An 18977-nucleotide genomic window follows, 5' to 3' on the forward strand; every position below is an offset into this window, starting at 1 on the left:
ATTAACCCCCAATTTGCTCACTTCATTCCTGTTGACAACAAACATCTCGTTTGATGGATTTTCTATATTTCTTTGTGGAACACCTAGGCGACGATATCTTTTGATGTCGTGGCGGAAGGCATGGTTTTATTTTTTATGTAACAGGCGCATGATATCGGTTCTAGCAGAAATCTATGACCAGGAGTAAATGTAACCAGCTAACTGCCAGACTTTGGAAAACACGTGTTAAAAAAATTTGGCCAGAAAACTCGTCCTTCAAATATATTTCAATTTAATTGATATTAATCCTGGCAAAATGCTCATAACTGACAGAGTTTTTGGCGAGATGAGGGCCATTTAAGTCAATCGATATCTGAAGGACGAGTTTTCTGGCCCGAATTCTGAAATACGTGTTTTTCAATAGTACGACAATTATCTGGCTAAATTGATCAATTGATTTTTAAAAAGCTGACTAATGCTTGTGGGTCGGGAGAATATTCATTAATAGATCATGCGGCTTTATTATGGTCTTGTGGTTTGACACTCGCTTTAGGATCGGAAGGTCCTGGTTCGAGTTGGGCTCGGTGCATAGTTTGAATCCTTGGAAAAGGCTCTTTACTCACAGGTGTAAAATGAGTACCCGGCCGTTTAACACAACACCGTTGTTTCTTTAGGAAAAATCGTAATATCGCCTAGCGGGCGTCATATCATGTCTTGTTCTACATGATACGCGTTGCTGTTGGTCAGGGACCCTTGTAAAGCGCTTTGAGCACGTTTAGTGGATATTGCGCTATAAGAAAACTCAAGTATGTTTATGTTTAGTTTAAGATAGATGGTGACATCATATTTGAGGAGTTTGAAATAATATTGAGAAATGACCTCACCTTTGAGAGAAACAGGAAGACTCAAAATTTCACCGACTCCATTAGAAAGCTCGATTGTGGGTGCCTTTTTCGGGTCCTTTTGGGTAAGGGTTCCTTTTATCACAATTTTCAACAAGTAAGTGTCGTAATGTTTTGTTTCCTGCATTTGGACGTCATATAGAAAGACCCTATTCCTATTGGGGCACAGGTCAATTTCTGGTTTTGGATAGGCACGAACGTAAAATCGCATTACGAAAGCGGAACCTTCACGAACCGTAGATACTAAGCTGACGCTTTCATTTACCATTACCAGTTTAGGGCTTGCTGAAATAAAGTAAAAATGTGTTTATATATATCTACTTTTGAAATTTTCCATCCATGAGAAATATTGAAAGGTAAACTTTATTTTAAGCATCTAATGGCCCAAAAATTTCCTTAGATTTGTGTGAATTTGAGGTTTAAATATGATAAAATGAAAGACTGAATAAGACATTGTTGGGGAAATAATCCTCAACATCTCAAAATGGGGAAAACGGAGTTAGGAAGTTTTGGAAAACCACTCTCATTTAATATATATATATATATATATATATATATATATATATATATATATATATATATATATATATATATATATATATATATATATATGAATTGTAAGCCCAATTGAAGATGAGGAAATCAAATTATCGGTTCTATGTTCAGAGGGTTTAAAAAAATAATTGAGGCGTATCTCTGTAGTTATTTTCTTATGTTAATATGCCGCCCGTTTTCTATGGAGAAAATTGTCGAGAGATTGTTTCTACATATTGGATTGAAAATGAATGACAGTTATGACACAAAAGAAGACATCAAAATAGGCCAATTTCTAACTTGATTATTATAAGCAATGGGCAGGGTAAAGAAAGGATTTACATGTGATGTTTTTTTTCGACTGCTGTCAAATGTAGGGCTATGTGGTATTGTGGTAAGACAATCGCTTTCGGATCGGAATGTCCTGGGTTCGAGCCTCGCTCGGCCATAGTTGATTCCTTGGAAAAGGCTCTTCACTCACATTCTCTCACCGTACTCAGGCCATTAACAGCGTTGTATCTGTCCGAAAAAAATTTTTAATATCGCCTAACAGACGTCATGTCCAGTCCTACATGTTAAGTGTTGCTGTTGGCCAGGGACTCCATGTAAAGCGTTTTGAGCACGTTTAGTGGATATTGAGCTATATAAAAGCTCAATTAAAAAATAATAAAAAATCATCTGAAGTCATTTGTTCCTACATTCATAGACAACGTCAAGACTTAATCTAGAAGAAGTTGGTCGTATGGTTGGGCACGTTGAAGCAGGTGCTTGTTATAGAGAGTGTACGCTTGACTAAGAAGCTCACAACATTTCCATCCGGAAGTATGGCGGACCAACACACAAAACTCAGTGTGACCTTAAACTTTTATAGTCCAGATAATACAGTTTAGTGAGAATTACATACTCATAAACCCAGATGGCAAAAAACATTAACAAAAAGCCGAGTGACATCAACTTCATTCTATCTATATTGGAGTGACCAGATAGCTTCGTTTTACCAGGTGAACTGTTCATTCATTCGTTCAAAAAGGTCGGTTTGTTTTTGTTTTTAAGGGTTTTACGGCGCTTGCAACACATTCAGGTTATATCAGCGCCAGTAAAAAGGAAGAAAATGGGATAGTAAAAAGTTCTAGAATTACAATTAAAGCACCCAAGAGAAAGTAAGGGGAACTGGGAACAAATAGGGATCAGATGTAGATTCCAAGAGCATACCACCAATGTACTTAGTTTGAGATCACCTATGTCTCATCTGGACACCAGCACAAAATCCAACAAAGAGGAATACACTCAAATGCTTACATTATACATAATACAAAAATAACAAATATTATAATACATAACGGAGAGATGATTTACAAGGAAAAAAATATAATCTCCCAAAACAATAACTATGCATTTGACTGTTTCCCTCCCAGCCAGGACTCCGGCCAGGGCCATGTCACAGTAAAGGTTGTTCACAATTATCTTATTAAATTTTATTTTATTAAGAACTGAATTCATCTCACTCCAGTTATATTTCTGTAGGCTTAGATAAACTTTACCTTCTAATATTAGATCGTCTTTCCTTTTATAGCCTTCCCTCGAATTAATTTCTAATTAGTGAATACTTTTCGTTCTACATTCTGTCACGTAGCCACTTATTATAAAAGCTGATAGGTCTAACATTTGACACTCACTTTCTCTCCACAATCTATGCCGGACGGCCAGTCGCTCTATTCCTATATATATACTGGAAGATTTTTATCTTTTGGGACTTTGTAGATATTATATCTACACCATTAAGACGCCGGAGCTTTTAACTTTGATTGTATAATCTTCAAGGATCAAACCCAAGCCCGCTGTCAAAGGACTACACAATAACCTCTTACCAATTGCCTGGAAGTGGAATTTTACGAGTCCGATCCTGTTATCAGAGGAATAGATCATCCAAGCCCATCAACTGCCTGGAAACGTAAACTTACGAACCTGACAAATTATCATAAGTTACGTAAAATATTCATATCTCTATTTGTAACTGCCACGATCACTGTTTACCTCTTTTAATTAAATTTCATCATTATTTTTATTTCATTGTAAACAAATCGTTAATTGTTTTTCATTTATAGTAACTAGTAAATTCTGGGGCCTCATTCTACATATATCTTTATGCATAGTCGAGTAGCTCTTTACTCACTTGAGACCATGACATTTTGGAGGGGACACATATAAAGAATTGAATTTATTTAGTTACATATATCTATTTCATCTAACTTTAAAGTTTAAATTGTAAAACTCTTAATTGCCCCACTTGATCATATTTTAATTGAACTCCCTATTTACAGGATTAATTTTTTTTCTTTTTCATTTCTTCATTTAAATGGAATAACAATTTATCCATTCATTCTTTCATTCAAATTGAATAGCATTTTATTGATTCATTCCTTCATTCATTTATTCATTTATAAATTATTCATTCATTCATTGTTCATTCATTTATTTATTCATTCATTCATTCATCCATTCATTCGTTTATTCACTCATTTATCCAATCATTCATACATTAATTCCTCCCTTCATTCTTTCATTCATACATTATCCATTCATTCATTCATCTATTCACTCAGTTTTTCATTCATTCATTCATTCCTTGTCCACTTTGTTATTACATCACTCATTTCATTTTGTTGTTTGCCTCATTCATGAATTGTTTTCAATATGTTTACATTCCATAACGATTCATTCACCTATCATCCAATCACTCAGTGTTGTGAACACATTTTGTAACTATTGTAAATCTTACGATATTTTATTGTTTTGTATTTCAGACATCACTGTTAAACACTCTTCAATGCCTAATTACAATTGTTGAACAACCATTGAACAAGAGAGAGGTCCCAGCCACGAACTGAGTTGGTAAATATATCCTTCATTATTCTCTTTTACATGAGTTGGGCATCACATAGTAACTATAGACATCGTGATTTGTTTTGCATAGTGATTTGTTTTAAATGCATTTTTGGCATATTACTGTTACCGAAAACCACTTATATATTATGTTCTGAAAAGTGAGTCTTTAAAAACTAAATAATAATAAAGGAGTCTACTTGCCGTCGTGTTATATTTAGTGATAGATAACTTGGGATTATTTGGCATCCTATTATTGTTATCACACTCTAGTATATTAGCGTCATTGCGAATAATTGTACACAAACTAGCGACGAGTCACAAACATTGGTGATAAATTTTTCGTAGTAACATAGTTTAGAGTACACGCGATTGACACATTGTTATTGACACAAGTCATAATAACTCCGCATTGTATTGACACATTGCTTTATAAGATATAACGGTAAAAGGCATCAAATTCAACATACATAATAAGTTGAAATAAGAGAGAGAGATTTCTAAAAATAGAACAGTTCATTCCAGTAAGTGTAAATAAATAAAACAGTCAGTAACAGTATCCTGTCAATATAATATATATAAAACATCGTAACTAATTTATTGCAAAAATGGAAGCATATAAAAGATACTTAAGTCTCGCAAAGGACTTAGAAATACCCCAGGAAAGGATATTTTCATGGTGCAAAGAGAAAATAAAAGAAAAAAAAGAAGAAAGAATTCGTAGAGAATAAAATGAAGAAAGAATTCGTAGAGAAGAAAATGAAGAAAGAATTCGTAGAGAAAAAAATGAAGAAAGAATTCGTAGAGAAGAAAACGAAGAAAGAATACGCAGAGAAGAACGAGAAGAAAGAGCCCAAGAAAGGGAACTAAAAAGACAAATAGCTTTAGCAGAAGAAGAAACCAAAAGGACCCAAATGATGCTGGAAATTGAAAAAACAAAAACCGGTCATGAAAGAAAACATAATAATAGTGATGAATTTTTCGTGAAACTTCCACGCATGCCAACATACGATGAACGCTCAGACTGTCTAGAATCCTTCTTACACCGATTCGAAGTTCAGGCTAAAGGTTATCGTTGGCCAGAAAGCAAATGGGCCACAGCCTTGATTAACTGCTTATCTGGAGAACCGCTAAAAGTTTTCTATACCTTAACAACTGAAGATGCAGATGACTATGGTAAAATTAAAGACGCTCTACTAAAAAGATTTAGATTAACGGAAGATGGTTACCAGGAAAGGTTTCACACTGCAAAACCGGAAAGTGGAGAAGACTTTAATACATTCGTGAACCGAATTACTCAATTTCTAAATCGGTGGCTTGAGTTGGCAAACGTAAAACAAGACGACTTTGCAGGCCTTTACTATCTCACGCTGAAGAATCGAATCTATCAAGCTTGCAACCCAGATTTAGTCGCATTCTTTAAAGAGAGAAAGCCAGAAAACTTGGACAAATTAAAAATCTACGCAGAAAACTTTAACAGCGCACATCCATTGACACCCCTTAGCAAAACATTGAAGGAACCATACTACGCTGCTGCTGCTCAGAGTCCAGGTACACCTAAAGTTCAGTACTCAAATAGAACGAGCCGATCAATCACTCGGAACACGCAAGTGAAACAAGATGATCATAGTAACAAACCATGGAACAAACAGTTCAATAGAGACCATAGCCGATCCTATCAAAACAAAACAAGAAATAGCACTGACAATAATACTGAGTATAAGAAAACCAACAAACCTATAATTAAATGTCAATATTGTGGAATGAAAGGCCACACAGCAGACAAATGTTACAAAATCGTGGGATATCCAAAAGAAACTGCAAATGCATCACTCCAAACCAGTGTAAATAATCAGACACGAGTAATGTCAGGAGAAAATATAAATGTGTATTGCGTGAAAGGTATGTCACTTTTAACACAAACTCACAAATCAGGATCGCTATTTTTTTGTGAAGGCAAAGCTAATGGAACTGATTGCAAAATATTGAGAGACACAGGATGCAGTACAGTAGGAATAAAAGCATCTTTGATCAATGACGAAGACAAAACTGGAAAAACGGTACAATGCATCACATTCAGTGGCACAGTCGAAACCTTTGAAACAGCTAACGTGTACATAGAAACCCCATACTATACAGGAATAGTGGAATGCTGTATACTTCCCAACCCCGTCGCTGATGTTATTGTTGGCAATATAAAAGGTCTTAAAGACAACCCAACAGATGTAAAAGAATGGTCATTAACCCAAGAAACAGCTTGTCTAGCAGAAACAAGAAAGATGACTAAGACAACAGAGAAGCCAATGACTATTTCTCTAGAACCACAACAATTTGACAGGAACACGTTCATTGAAGAACAGAAAAAGGACCCGACTTTAACTTCATATTTCAATATCGCAAACAAAGGGACGAAATCAAAAGTTGAATACATCATTGAAAAAGATATTCTGTTCAGGTTACATAGGAAAAGAAACAAAATAGCTAAACAACTGGTCACGCCGAGTATTTACAGAAACAAAATCCTTGGAATAGCGCACGATTCAATAACTTCTGGACATCTTGGGAGCTCTTCCACATTGAAGAGTATATCCGAGAATTTCACATGGCCTGGAATTACTAAAGACGTCCGAGAATATGTGAAATCTTGTGACACATGCCAAAGAAGAGTCGCAAAAGGCAGAATACCGAGATTGCCATTAGAGACAACCCCAGTTATTGAAAAAGTTTTTCAAAAAGTTGCAATTGACATTATAGGCCCTTTAACAAAATCAGATAGAAACCATACACACATACTAACACTAGTCGATTACGCAACCAGGTGGCCAGAAGCGATAGCATTGAAATCAACTACATCGGATCACATAGCTGAAGCATTGATGACAATTTTTACTAGAATAGGCATACCAAATGAGATACTGTCGGACAATGGACCCCAATTTACATCACATATGATGCATGAAACCATGAAACTCATGGGAATCCAACACTCACTCACAACTCCCTACCACCCCCAAGCAAATGGTCTTTGTGAAAGATTTAATGGCACTCTAAAGAATATGTTAAGAAAAGTGTCAGCAGAAAAACCAGATGATTGGGACAGATACTTACCAGCAATCCTATTTGCATATAGAGAAATACCCCAAGAATCTACAGGCTACTCCCCATTTGAGTTGATGTATGGACGATCACCTCGCGGCCCGATCAATATAGTAGCCGACATTTGTAAAGGGAATGAGGAGGACAATAACGAAATTATGTTTGCTTACGAATATGTAAGAAACCTGAAAGACAGAATAGAGGACACGTGTAAGCTAGCACAGGAATCCGTCACTAAAAAAGCAGAGAAATACAAGGAATACTCTGATCGCAAAAGCAAATCAAGAAAATTTGAGATTGGTGACAAAGTACTAATACTCTTACCCGATGACTCGAGTAAACTTTTAGCTACATGGAAAGGACCATTCAAAATAACAGCAGTAAAATCTAATGTTAATTACGAGATTAAAATTAACAACGCAACAAAGACATTCCATGCAAATATGCTAAAAAAAATATTTTGATAGAGACACAGTGTCGCAACCTATGTTTACTAATATCGAAGCTTCAAATGCAGGATTGATCATACCGTTGGTCATGGGACACAGACACCCGAGACAGAAAAACAAACAAAAATCGCACAATTGCAACCACCTAAGACATAAAAAGAAGTACGCAAAGTACTTGGGCTCCTAAATTTTTACAGGAAATACATTTACAACTTCGCGCACATCGCGACACCGCTAACAAATCTGACAAAGAATGGGTCACCGAACAAAATTGTTTGGACAGAAGTGTGTCAGAATAGCTTTAACCAATTAAAGGCATTACTCTGTTCAGAACCAATTCTTAAATTACCCGACATGTCAAAAGAATTTGTTGTAAGAACTGACGCGTCTGATAAGGGCAGCGCAGGTGTACTATTACAGGAACATGAGGGAACTCTAATGCCTTGCTTATATGCAATCAGAAAATTATTGGACAGAGAATCACGATACTCTGTAATAGAGCGTGAAGGACTGGCCATCGTCTTTGCTTTAAAGACATTCAGCAGATATCTACTGCTAAAAGAGTTTGTGGTCGAAACGGACCATAAACCACTCACGTACATAAGAAATAACAAAATGAATAATAGTATAGTACTAAGGTGGAGTCTATTTTTGCAAAATTACTCTTTCAGTATCTCTCACATACCAGGCTGTGAAAATATTCACGCCGACCTACTTTCTCGATTAGTGTAAACACGTGAGAAGGGTATAACTTAACCTCCCATGCATACTGTTAGTTACCTCGCAAATTATGCCAAATCAGAACGCACAAATTCGATAATTTTATTTGTAAACATGATGACCCAACTTAATGTAACATTGAGTATTGTTTGGATATATATACCATACCCATTCATGATTTGGGAAATCTTCTCTTTATCTATCATTGTTATGAATTTTCACTCATTTATGATTAATAATTGAAATGTCAATATTCCATTTACATTTTCATTCATTTCATTCAGTAAATTACCTTCATATCATCGACTTAAATCATGCTTCATTGCCATCACTATTGTTTATCACAATGATTTGTAATCACATTGCCATCATGTTGTTCATCACAATGATTTGTAATCACAATCTTTCATTGTTATTGTCACCCATTCATATACCTACGTTAATATAAACATTTCCATGTCTAGTTAATAAATAATTTAATTGTAGCACAAATCATAACAATGGATTAATGCTAGAGTATCATGATAGTAAATTTACTTCCGTTTGTAAAATCTATCTTTCCCATAATGGTTAAAGAGTATATTTTAAACGTGGGTGGGGGGTGTCACAGTAAAGGTTGTTCACAATTATCTTATTAAATTTTATTTTATTAAGAACTGAATTCATCTCACTCCAGTTATATTTCGGTAGGCTTAGATAAACTTTACCTTCTAATATTAGATCGTCTTTCCTTTTATAGCCTTCCCTCGAATTAATTTCTAATTAGTGAATACTTTTCGTTCTACATTCTGTCACGTAGCCACTTATTATAAAAGCTGATAGGTCTAACATTTGACACTCACTTTCTCTCCACAATCTATGCCGGACGGCCAGTCGCTCTATTCCTATATATATACTGGAAGATTTTTATCTTTTGGGACTTTGTAGATATTATATCTACACCATTAAGACGCCGGAGCTTTTAACTTTGATTGTATAATCTTCAAGGATCAAACCCAAGCCCGCTGTCAAAGGACTACACAATAACCTCTTACCAATTGCCTGGAAGTGGAATTTTACGAGTCCGATCCTGTTATCAGAGGAATAGATCATCCAAGCCCATCAACTGCCTGGAAACGTAAACTTACGAACCTGACAAATTATCATAAGTTACGTAAAATATTCATATCTCTATTTGTAACTGCCACGATCACTGTTTACCTCTTTTAATTAAATTTCATCATTATTTTTATTTCATTGTAAACAAATCGTTAATTGTTTTTCATTTATAGTAACTAGTAAATTCTGGGGCCTCATTCTACATATATCTTTATGCATAGTCGAGTAGCTCTTTACTCACTTGAGACCATGACAGGCCAGAACAAAACCAAGTAATCTCATTCCAAGACAAAGACAGAAAGCATGTTGGAAAACAGACATAAGGGGATAGAAGACACGGTATGTACCTCCCTGCCCACTTTGGGAGGTCAGGAACCCCACCCAGAAAAAGGTCGGTCGCTAATGGTCTGATCGTTGCACTTTAGTTTGAGTGGTCCCTTAGAAAAGTTGTAACCTCTCACTGATCACTCATAATAATAATAATAATAATAATAATAATAATAATAATAATAATAATAATAATAATAATAATAATAATAATAATAATAATAATAATAATAATAATAATTTGGCCACAAAAGAAAACAAATCGTGAGTTGTATTCACTAGTTCAACCAATGGAATCATTTGTTTCCTTGACGACTACTAACGACAACTCACTAGATGGTGCATGCAAAAACCTAAAAAAATGACGTCAAACTATAAGTCATAGTGGGTGTCAGGCTATAGATAGTACGCGCTTGGCTAAGAAACTCACAACATTGCCATCCGGAAGTATATCGGACCAATACACAAAACTTTGTGTAACCATGAACTTTCATAGTCTGGATAATACAGTTTAGTGAGAAATACTGATAAACGTGGATGGCAAAAAACAATAACAAAGACTCGATTGACGTCAACTTCATTTTATCTATAAGTTGACGAAGGCTCCTGCCCGTATGAATGACTTGGGTTATTCCAGTCTTTTCTTGGAATAGACCCAAGAGACAAATTTCCTCTATGGGACGAATAAAGGGAATGTTATTTCCATTTATGAAGCATCGTTGGAAATCTTTCAGAAATAGAAAAAGAAATTATTCGCATAAACACCATTTGTAGAAATAAAAACTGCCAAAAAAGGTTTTTGTGACATCAAACCGTGAACTGCCTTATAAAATATTTAAGACAGTTTTTAAAAAAATAGATAGATCGTTGTTGACGTCCTTTGTTATTGTTTTTTTTTTTTTTTTTTTTTTTTTTTTTTTTTTTTTTTGCCATTCGCGTTTATGAGTAATTCTCACTAAACTGTATTAAGCAGACTATAAACCTTTAAGGCTACACATACTTTTGTGTGTTGGTCCATTACATTTCCGGATGGCAATGTTGTGAGCATCTAAGCCAAGCGCATACTATCTAAAGATAGTTCGAAGTTGACGTTACTCAGGTCTTTGTTATTGTCGTTTACCTTCCGCGTTCATGAGTAATTTTCCCTAAACTGTATTAACCTATAAACGTTTAAGCTTACACACAGTTTTGTGTGCTGGTCCGTTATACTTCCGGATGGCAATGTTGTGAGCTTCTTCTCCTTTTCCATACAAATTATCTTTAATTTGACGACAAATTTGGAATATCCTTTTAAAATGCACATACTTTTGTTAACCTTGTCCAAATCCGATGGTCTCCTATCAGTTTTGACGGGGTTCGATGGGCAGTAGGGAGCTGAAATTTTGGAATAAATAAAACCAAAGATGTGAGTGCTCAAGGAACATGGTCCAGATTTTGCATTAAAAAAAAATAGTCCAGCTTAAAAGAGTAGAAAATAGGCGCGCTCCAACAGTCGTGACGTCACTTCCCTCGTAATGGCGCATAGTAACTTAGTAATTGGTTCTAAACTATCGGAACAATGGCGGACGCCCTTATGAAATACTTCTCCGACGAGCATAAACGTGTATCTAGAAGAGAAAAACATTATAAATCTGATCATGTTTTGACTTTTATACATTCTGATCATATGACATTTGAAAAGTTTCTAGCCAGCATGAAGAATAAAAAGTACCGATTTTTCTTTGTTTAGAATCAAGCTGCTGATTGCTGGGCGGACGTGACTTCAGACTATTGAATCCTACATTTATCGTACCCGTCAAATGAGCCCACCCATATTATTTCCATCGAGATGTATTTTTGTCACACCGATTGGTTCTCGATTTATCGATTTGAACTTGAAATTTATCATTATGGTCTGGAAATCATTACACTTAAAATTGTCTTTTCCCCAATAATTTATCAATTATGACCATTCTTAATATAAATCCACTTTTTCAAAATCTGCTTTATCACAACAAAAATACTGAATTCGTAATGTGGGTCACTTTATGAATTCTATTCTTGTCCAATGAGCTTTTGAGCTTGAGCTTTTGAGCTTTTTATATAGCGCAATATCCACTAAAAGTGCTCAAAGCGCTTTACAAATTGTCTATAACCAACAGCAACACGTAACATGTAGAACGAGACATGACGCCTGTTAGGCGATATTAAAATATTTTTTTCCAACAAAGACAGCGCTGTTAACGGCCGGGTACTCATACGGTGAGAGATTGTGAGTAAAGAGCCTTTTCCAAGGATGCAACTATGCACCGAGCGAGGCTCGAACTCAGGACCTTCCGATCCGAAAGCGAGTGTCATACCACTAGACCACATAGCTGCACAGAGCTTTTACTTTAAGGTCTTGTAATCAACATTAAGATTACTGTTTCTCGAGAGAGGAAATGTAATCAACACAAGTAAATCGGGCATTGAGAGAATAATAGGGAATGAGATTAGCGGAAGAGTAGCGTCCCTTGATTGGACGTCACCGGCGGAAACGTTATTAGAGAACGTCATGTTGGTTGTGCGCATGCGTTTCTCGTCCTCGCTTCCGGTGAAAGCGGCATGAGACACTTCACCGAAAGCGAGGACGAGAGAGACGCATGCGCAAAACCATTTTGACGTTCTCTCTGTAGAATGACGTCCAAACAAGGGACGCTACTCTTCCACTAATCTCATTCCCTATACAAGGAATCAAATTCTATTCTTACCTTTTGCTTCACATATGTGAAACTGACTAAAGTCGGGCGATTCAAAAATCCATTTATCTTTGTTCAAGTGGTCAATTGAAACACATACTTTTGTGTCCGAAATCATGTGGTCGTTTTTAAAGTTCTCATAATCATAATCGAACTGTATGAGGAAAGAAAACGACATGATATCATATTATGTGACTCCTGGTACTAACTTTTATTTTAAAAAGTAAAAGGTTTTTATTTTTCTTCTGTCAAACTAGAATAATTTGTTTAACAAAGTACATTAAATGTGACTCGTCGTCCCAAAACGGTATTATCGCTTTCGGATCGGAAGGTTCTGGGTTCGAGCCTTGCGCTCGGCGCATAGTTGAGTCCTTGAAAAGGCTCTTTACTCATATTCTCTCACCGTACTCAGGTGTAAAATGAGTACCTGTCCGTTAACAGCGTTGTCTTTGTCCTAAAAATTGTAATATCGCCTAACAGGCGTCATGCATGACCCGTCCTTCATGTTAAATGTTACTGTTGACCAAGGACCCCTTGTAAAGCGCTTTGAGTACATTTAGTGGATATTGCGCTATATAATGACATATGTAAAGTTCTAGCCAGCATGACGAATAAAAAGTGCCAATTTAGTTTGTTTAGAACCAGGCTGCTCGCCGTTGCTGGGCGACGTGACATCAGACTATTGAATCCAATTTCCACTCGGTGCGTCTTGCCATCCATTTGACCTTTGCTCTCAATCGGTCTCTTGTCTTATCATATCAAAGTGAATGCAGCTCACTCGGTGTAAACCGTATACGAATCGAACGTTTTATTTCGGATAGGATTCAATAGTCGTAGCGTCACTTCCTTCCTAATGACGCGTGGTAACTTAGTAACACTGGCTCTAATCTATCGGAACAATGGCGGACGCCCGTATGAAATATTTCTCCGGCGAGCATAAAAAGCGTATCCAAAGGAACCCCCCCCCCCCCCCCCCATAAATTTGATCATGTTTTGACTTTTACACATTCTGATCACAAGGCAATTGAAAAGTTCTAGCCAGCATGAAGAATAAAAAGTAATGATTTACTTTGTTTAGAATCAAGATGGCCGCCGTTGCCGGGCGACGTGACATCAGACTATTTAATCCAATTTCCTACCATCAAAGTGAAACAAAATCACGGGGTTTCTTTGTTGTTGTTTTTAGAAAACCTTTGGATGATCAATGGGAGCGATCTATATTAACTTTCCATGTGCTCGAGGTCATTGGTCACATTGCAAAATATGCTAAAAGTGACCCACATAGTGAAAAGTGCTCACAGCTTTCGAAATATCCAACATCACGATTGGTCATATTGTTCTGTTTGACACATGTGTATGTTTACAACTTTCATAAACAAAGCAGCGTGTTTACATTGTTAAAGAAATATCCAATCGTTGGACAGCAACAAATCATGTGACTGATGACTTGGTTGGACGAAAATCTGAATATAGATCGCTCCCATTCTCACCAAAAGAATTTTGAATCGCTATATTAACGTTATAGGTTACACGTAGTTTTGTTTGCTACTATGTTTCATTTAATGTGTTTGTTGTGGGTAAAATACAGAAATGTATAGATAGTATGCGCTTCGCTAAGAAGCTCACAACATTGCCATCCGGAAGTATAACGGACGAACACACACATCTCTGTGAAACCATGACCTTTTATAGTCTGGTTTATACCAGCAATCTAGTGAGAAGTACTCATAAACGTGGATGGCAAAAAACAAACACAAAGACCTGAGTGAGGTCATCTTCGTTCTATCTATAGATAGAATGCGCTTGGCCAAGGAGTTCACAACATTGCCATCCGGAAGTATAACGGACCAACACACAAACTCTGTGTAATCATGAACGTTTATAGTCAGGTTAATACTGTTAAGTGAGAACAACTCACAAACGCGGATGGCAAAAACAATAACAAAGGCCTGAGTGACGTCATCTTCGAACTATCTATAGGGAATGAGATTAGCGGAGAGTAGCGTCTCTTGATTGGACGTCACCTTACAGAGAGAACGTCAATATGGTTTTGCGCAAGGAAAAGGGATTGTTAATATTTTGTGTCTGTGACATGCTGGACCAAAAGTATGGGAAGTGGGAAGAGTTTGTTTTCATTTTTTAAATTATTTTTTTTTGGGGGGGGGGGGGGGGGTTGTTGTTGCCTCCATTCCTTTTTTCTCTTTTCGTACGGCTATGTGGTCTTGTGGTATGACACTCGCTTTCGGATCGGAAGGTCCTGGGTTCGAGCCTTGCTCGGCGCCTAGTTTAGTCCTTGAAAGACTCTTTACTCACATCCTATCACCGTACTCAGGTGTAAAATGAGTACCTGGTCGTCAACATTGTTGTCTCTGTCGGAAAAAATTGTAACATCGCCTAACAGGCGTCATGTCTCGTTCTACATGTTACGTGTTGCTATTAGTCAGGGACCCGTTGTAAAGCGCTTTGAGCACATTTAGTGGATATTGCGCTATATAAAAGCTCACGTTTTTTTGTTTCTTTTTTAATTTAAAAAAAATTCTATCTTTGGATAGGACGCTGTCTATCCCAAAGTACTTTTCGCCAGATCTAACAAACCCAGATACCCATTCACTGCTGAATAGACAGAGATCAGAAGAAAAAAAAGCTCGACTGCACCCGGGATCAATCTCTGGCCCCTTGCGTGTAAAGAGAGTGCTCTATCAACTGAGCTATCGGGCCCCCCAAATAATCTAATGGTGGTTTTTAAAAATACAGATGTTATAATTGTTATTTTTGAAGAAAGCTATAGTATGTGAAACTTGTATCATTTGATTAGTTAAAACACCAAACGAAATAAAAATATTATTGTATCATAAAATGACAACAATGCGATAGAAAGGAGTGGTGACAACAGATAGCCAAAAGAAAAAAAATCGGACCAGCTAGGTTCGAAACACACACACGAACACACACATACACACAAGCACACATCTTATAGTAGTCACATTCATTTCAAAGAATAACCCATTAGAGAAGAGGGGTGATGTCGTCAAAATAGATCATTGTCATTGCGATCATTAGTGTGTAGTAAATTAGGAAATTTACCCAGAGTAATGGAATCGTCCAAGGCGTCTCGCGGCCCCCCCCTTACCCACCACACCCACAAGAGGGCGTATGTGCAAGAGGGGGTTGGTGCGATTAATTAAGTGGGATGGGTGGTTAGGCGAACGACCTAGGCAAAAGAACGGAGAAAATGACCGAGAAATAGGGGCGGGCATCCGGGTCACCAAAAGGTCACCGATGCTTTAGGTTTAGAGAAGTCAGGTCATCGAGTATTGAGAAGGTACCGACCTCGACTTAGGTCTCGATGCTTTTCTCGTCTCGAGAATCTCGGTCATCGATGCTTCCCGAGTCCCGAGTCTCGAGACTATACTGCGCGAGCGACGCACACGTTACTATTACAATGTGTACTGTCTGCATTGTTCACCCCTCTCTCGCACACAATCCATCCATTGCCTTCGTCGGCGATGGTGGCGATGACTTGAGCGAAGCTCGAGACTTTTTTGCGTCTCGATGCTTTTTTGAGTAAGTCTCGAGCATCGCTCAAGTCATCATCGGTGCTTTCATTCAATACCTTCTTCTCTTCTTCTTCTAGGTTCCATGCCTGGTCCAGGCTTCGGATACTGCATGAATTATCTCTCTCAATTCCTCCCTGTCTCTTGCTTTTTCAAACAGCTCTTGGATTGTTAGGTTGGTGAAGCCCTTCAGTTGGTCTATGAGTGTTTTTCTTTGTCTCCCCCGGGCCCGTTTACCAGGTATTTTTCCACAACTTGCCAGGTATTCATTCTTATCTTTCCTTACTATGTGTCCGAAAAAGGATAGTTGTCGATCCGCTATTAAGGGCATTAGTTTCCTTTGTTGGTATGTTTGTTTTAGCACTTCTTCGTTCGTTTTGTGTGCAGTATACGATATTCTCTGCATCCTTCTCAAGCACCACATTTCAAAAGCTTCAATGTTCTTTTGTGTTTCTGCATTTGTAGTCCAGTTTTCGCATCCGTATAACAAGATTGGCCACACGTAGCACTTCAAGACTCGGAATCTAATCCCGAACGACATCTGTTTGTTTTTCAAAATGTTTCCTAGGTCCATGAAGGCCTGTTTGGCTTGAGTTATTCTTGCTCGTATGTCTCGGTTACATCTTCCATCTGTTGTCACTATTGAACCTAGGTATTTAAAACTTTCTACGTTGGTAAGTTGCTCGCCGTGAGTCGTTATATTGCAGGTGTTGTTGTTTTCGGGGTTTTTCTGTATTACCATGCATTCCGTTTTGGTGATATTCACTTCCATTCCCTTGGGTTCACTATCTTCTACCACTTTGTCAACAATCTTTTGAAGTTGGATTTCTGATGTTGCAATGAGTATCCTATCGTCTGCGTATCTTATATTATTTATGTTGTGACCTCCTACTTTTATTCCCTCCATATTAGTTATGCCCCTCATGATTGTTTCTTGGTTAAATTAAACAGATCTGGTGAGGCAACACACCCTTGACGGACTCCTTTCTTAATAGGAATGGAATTTCCTGTAGAGTTTCCGATTTTGATAGATGCCTGCTGGGTGTAGTATAATGTTTGCATGAGTCTGAGGTCTTTCTCATTAGGAGTGCAGTTGTTTTAGTATTTCTTCGTGGCGTACTCTATCAAAAGCTTTTTTGTAGTCGACAAAACAGAGGTATAGTGGGGTGTGAACCTGTATAGCTCTTTCACTTAAAACACGGAGGAGGTATATTGCGTTCCTTGTCCCTCTGTCAGGTTGGAATCCATATTGTTCTTCTGCGATTTCGGGGTTAATCTTATTCCTTAGCCTGTTGATAATTATACGCAACAGTATTTTGTTGATGTGGCTTATTAAACTTATAGTTCTAAAATTTTCGCATCTGACTGCACCTGCTTTCTTTGGAATTGCTATGAAAATAGAGTTACAGAGATCTTCTGGAATTTTCCCAATGTTGTATATATTGTTGAATAATATGTGAAGTTCATCAATTGCTAGATCTCCTAGGCTTTTTAATACCTCTACAGATATTTCATCAGGGCCTGTTGCTTTACCATCCCTCATTCGTTCCATGGCATGTTCAATTTCACTTTTGGTGATGTTTGGTCCGCTTAATGGTTCTTTGAATTTCAGTGGTGGTTCATTTCTATTTGGATCATTGTACAGTTCGCCTATGTATTCTACCCATCGGCTTTCTATATGTTGTTCTTCAAATAGCATTCTCCTTGTTTGTTTTGGATACAACTTCCTGCTGCTTTGCTTTTCCTTTTCCCCGATAGTTCTTTAATTCTTTGGTGAGCTTGTTCAATACCTAGTCATTGGTATCGGGTATTGACGTTATATCATATTTTAAACAGCTAACAAAACACAAACGTCGTAAATAGATCAAAATGGTTATAGGTATCAATGTTTTATTATTATACAAAGTGAATTTATTTAAAGTATTTTAAGTTTTAATACAAAAAAGCTATCCAAAGCTCAGTTGAAGTGATTTTTCTCGGGAATTCCCGACTTTTCCTTGGTCATCGAGTTCGGGAAGTTTTGAGTGTTGGTGGCCGATGACTTGAGGTATCATCGAGACTTCCGCTCGACACTACCGAGAAAAGACAGTAAAGACTGGGACCGTTCAAATAGAAAGATAAGAAGTGAACCGACAACGGTTTGTCACCTTGGGACCGGTCCTCCGGTCCCAGCTAATGAACCGTGGGACCGGTTCTTGGGACCGGTCCTCAGCGCGGCACTACTTTCAAGTGAGGTCATCTGGAGGAAGCTTAGGCGTCCTTAAATGACGAAGCGTGCTTTAATTCGAAGTAGACATAACACAAAAATTTCCATTAAAAAATGAAAGTTAATGATTTATTTACCTTTATTAGTCATGATAACGGAACACCACTCGATTCGAGGACGAGAGACGCATGCGCAAAACCATATTGACATTCCCCCTCTAATAACTTCTCCGCCGGTGACGTCCAATCAAGGAACGCTACTCTTCCGCTAATCTCATTCCCTATAGCGTCTATGACATACTGATTATTTACAAATAGGAGAGGAAATTGGATTCAATAGTCTGATGTCACGTCGCCCAGAAACGGCGGCCATCGTGGTTCTAAACAAAGAAAATCGGTAATTTTTGTTCTTCATGCTGGCTAGAACTTTTCATATGTCTTGTGATCAGAATGTGTAAAAGCCAAAACATGATCAGATTTATATTGTTTTTTTTCCCTCTGGATGCGCTTTTA

General features: G+C 37.3%; 1 protein-coding gene across 1 annotated transcript in view; it reads right to left on the minus strand.

Annotated features, from left to right (window-relative positions):
- The window catches only part of LOC144969195 (uncharacterized), a 93537-nt gene that overhangs the window by 6665 nt on the left and 67895 nt on the right, over window positions 1–18977 (minus strand). The window contains exons 8-11 of the mRNA XM_078908307.1: window positions 15840–15916; window positions 12718–12859; window positions 11294–11362; window positions 864–1166 (exon numbers count right to left, since the gene is read on the minus strand). Coding sequence (XP_078764433.1) covers window positions 864–1166; window positions 11294–11362; window positions 12718–12859; window positions 15840–15916 — 591 coding nt within the window. The remainder of the gene's footprint in view (window positions 1–863; window positions 1167–11293; window positions 11363–12717; window positions 12860–15839; window positions 15917–18977) is intronic.

The sequence above is a fragment of the Berghia stephanieae genome, chromosome 3 (assembly GCF_034508935.2).
Source record: "Berghia stephanieae isolate SIO BIC M18660-M18661 chromosome 3, UCSD_Bste_1.3, whole genome shotgun sequence".
Lineage (NCBI taxonomy): Eukaryota > Metazoa > Mollusca > Gastropoda > Nudibranchia > Aeolidiidae > Berghia > Berghia stephanieae.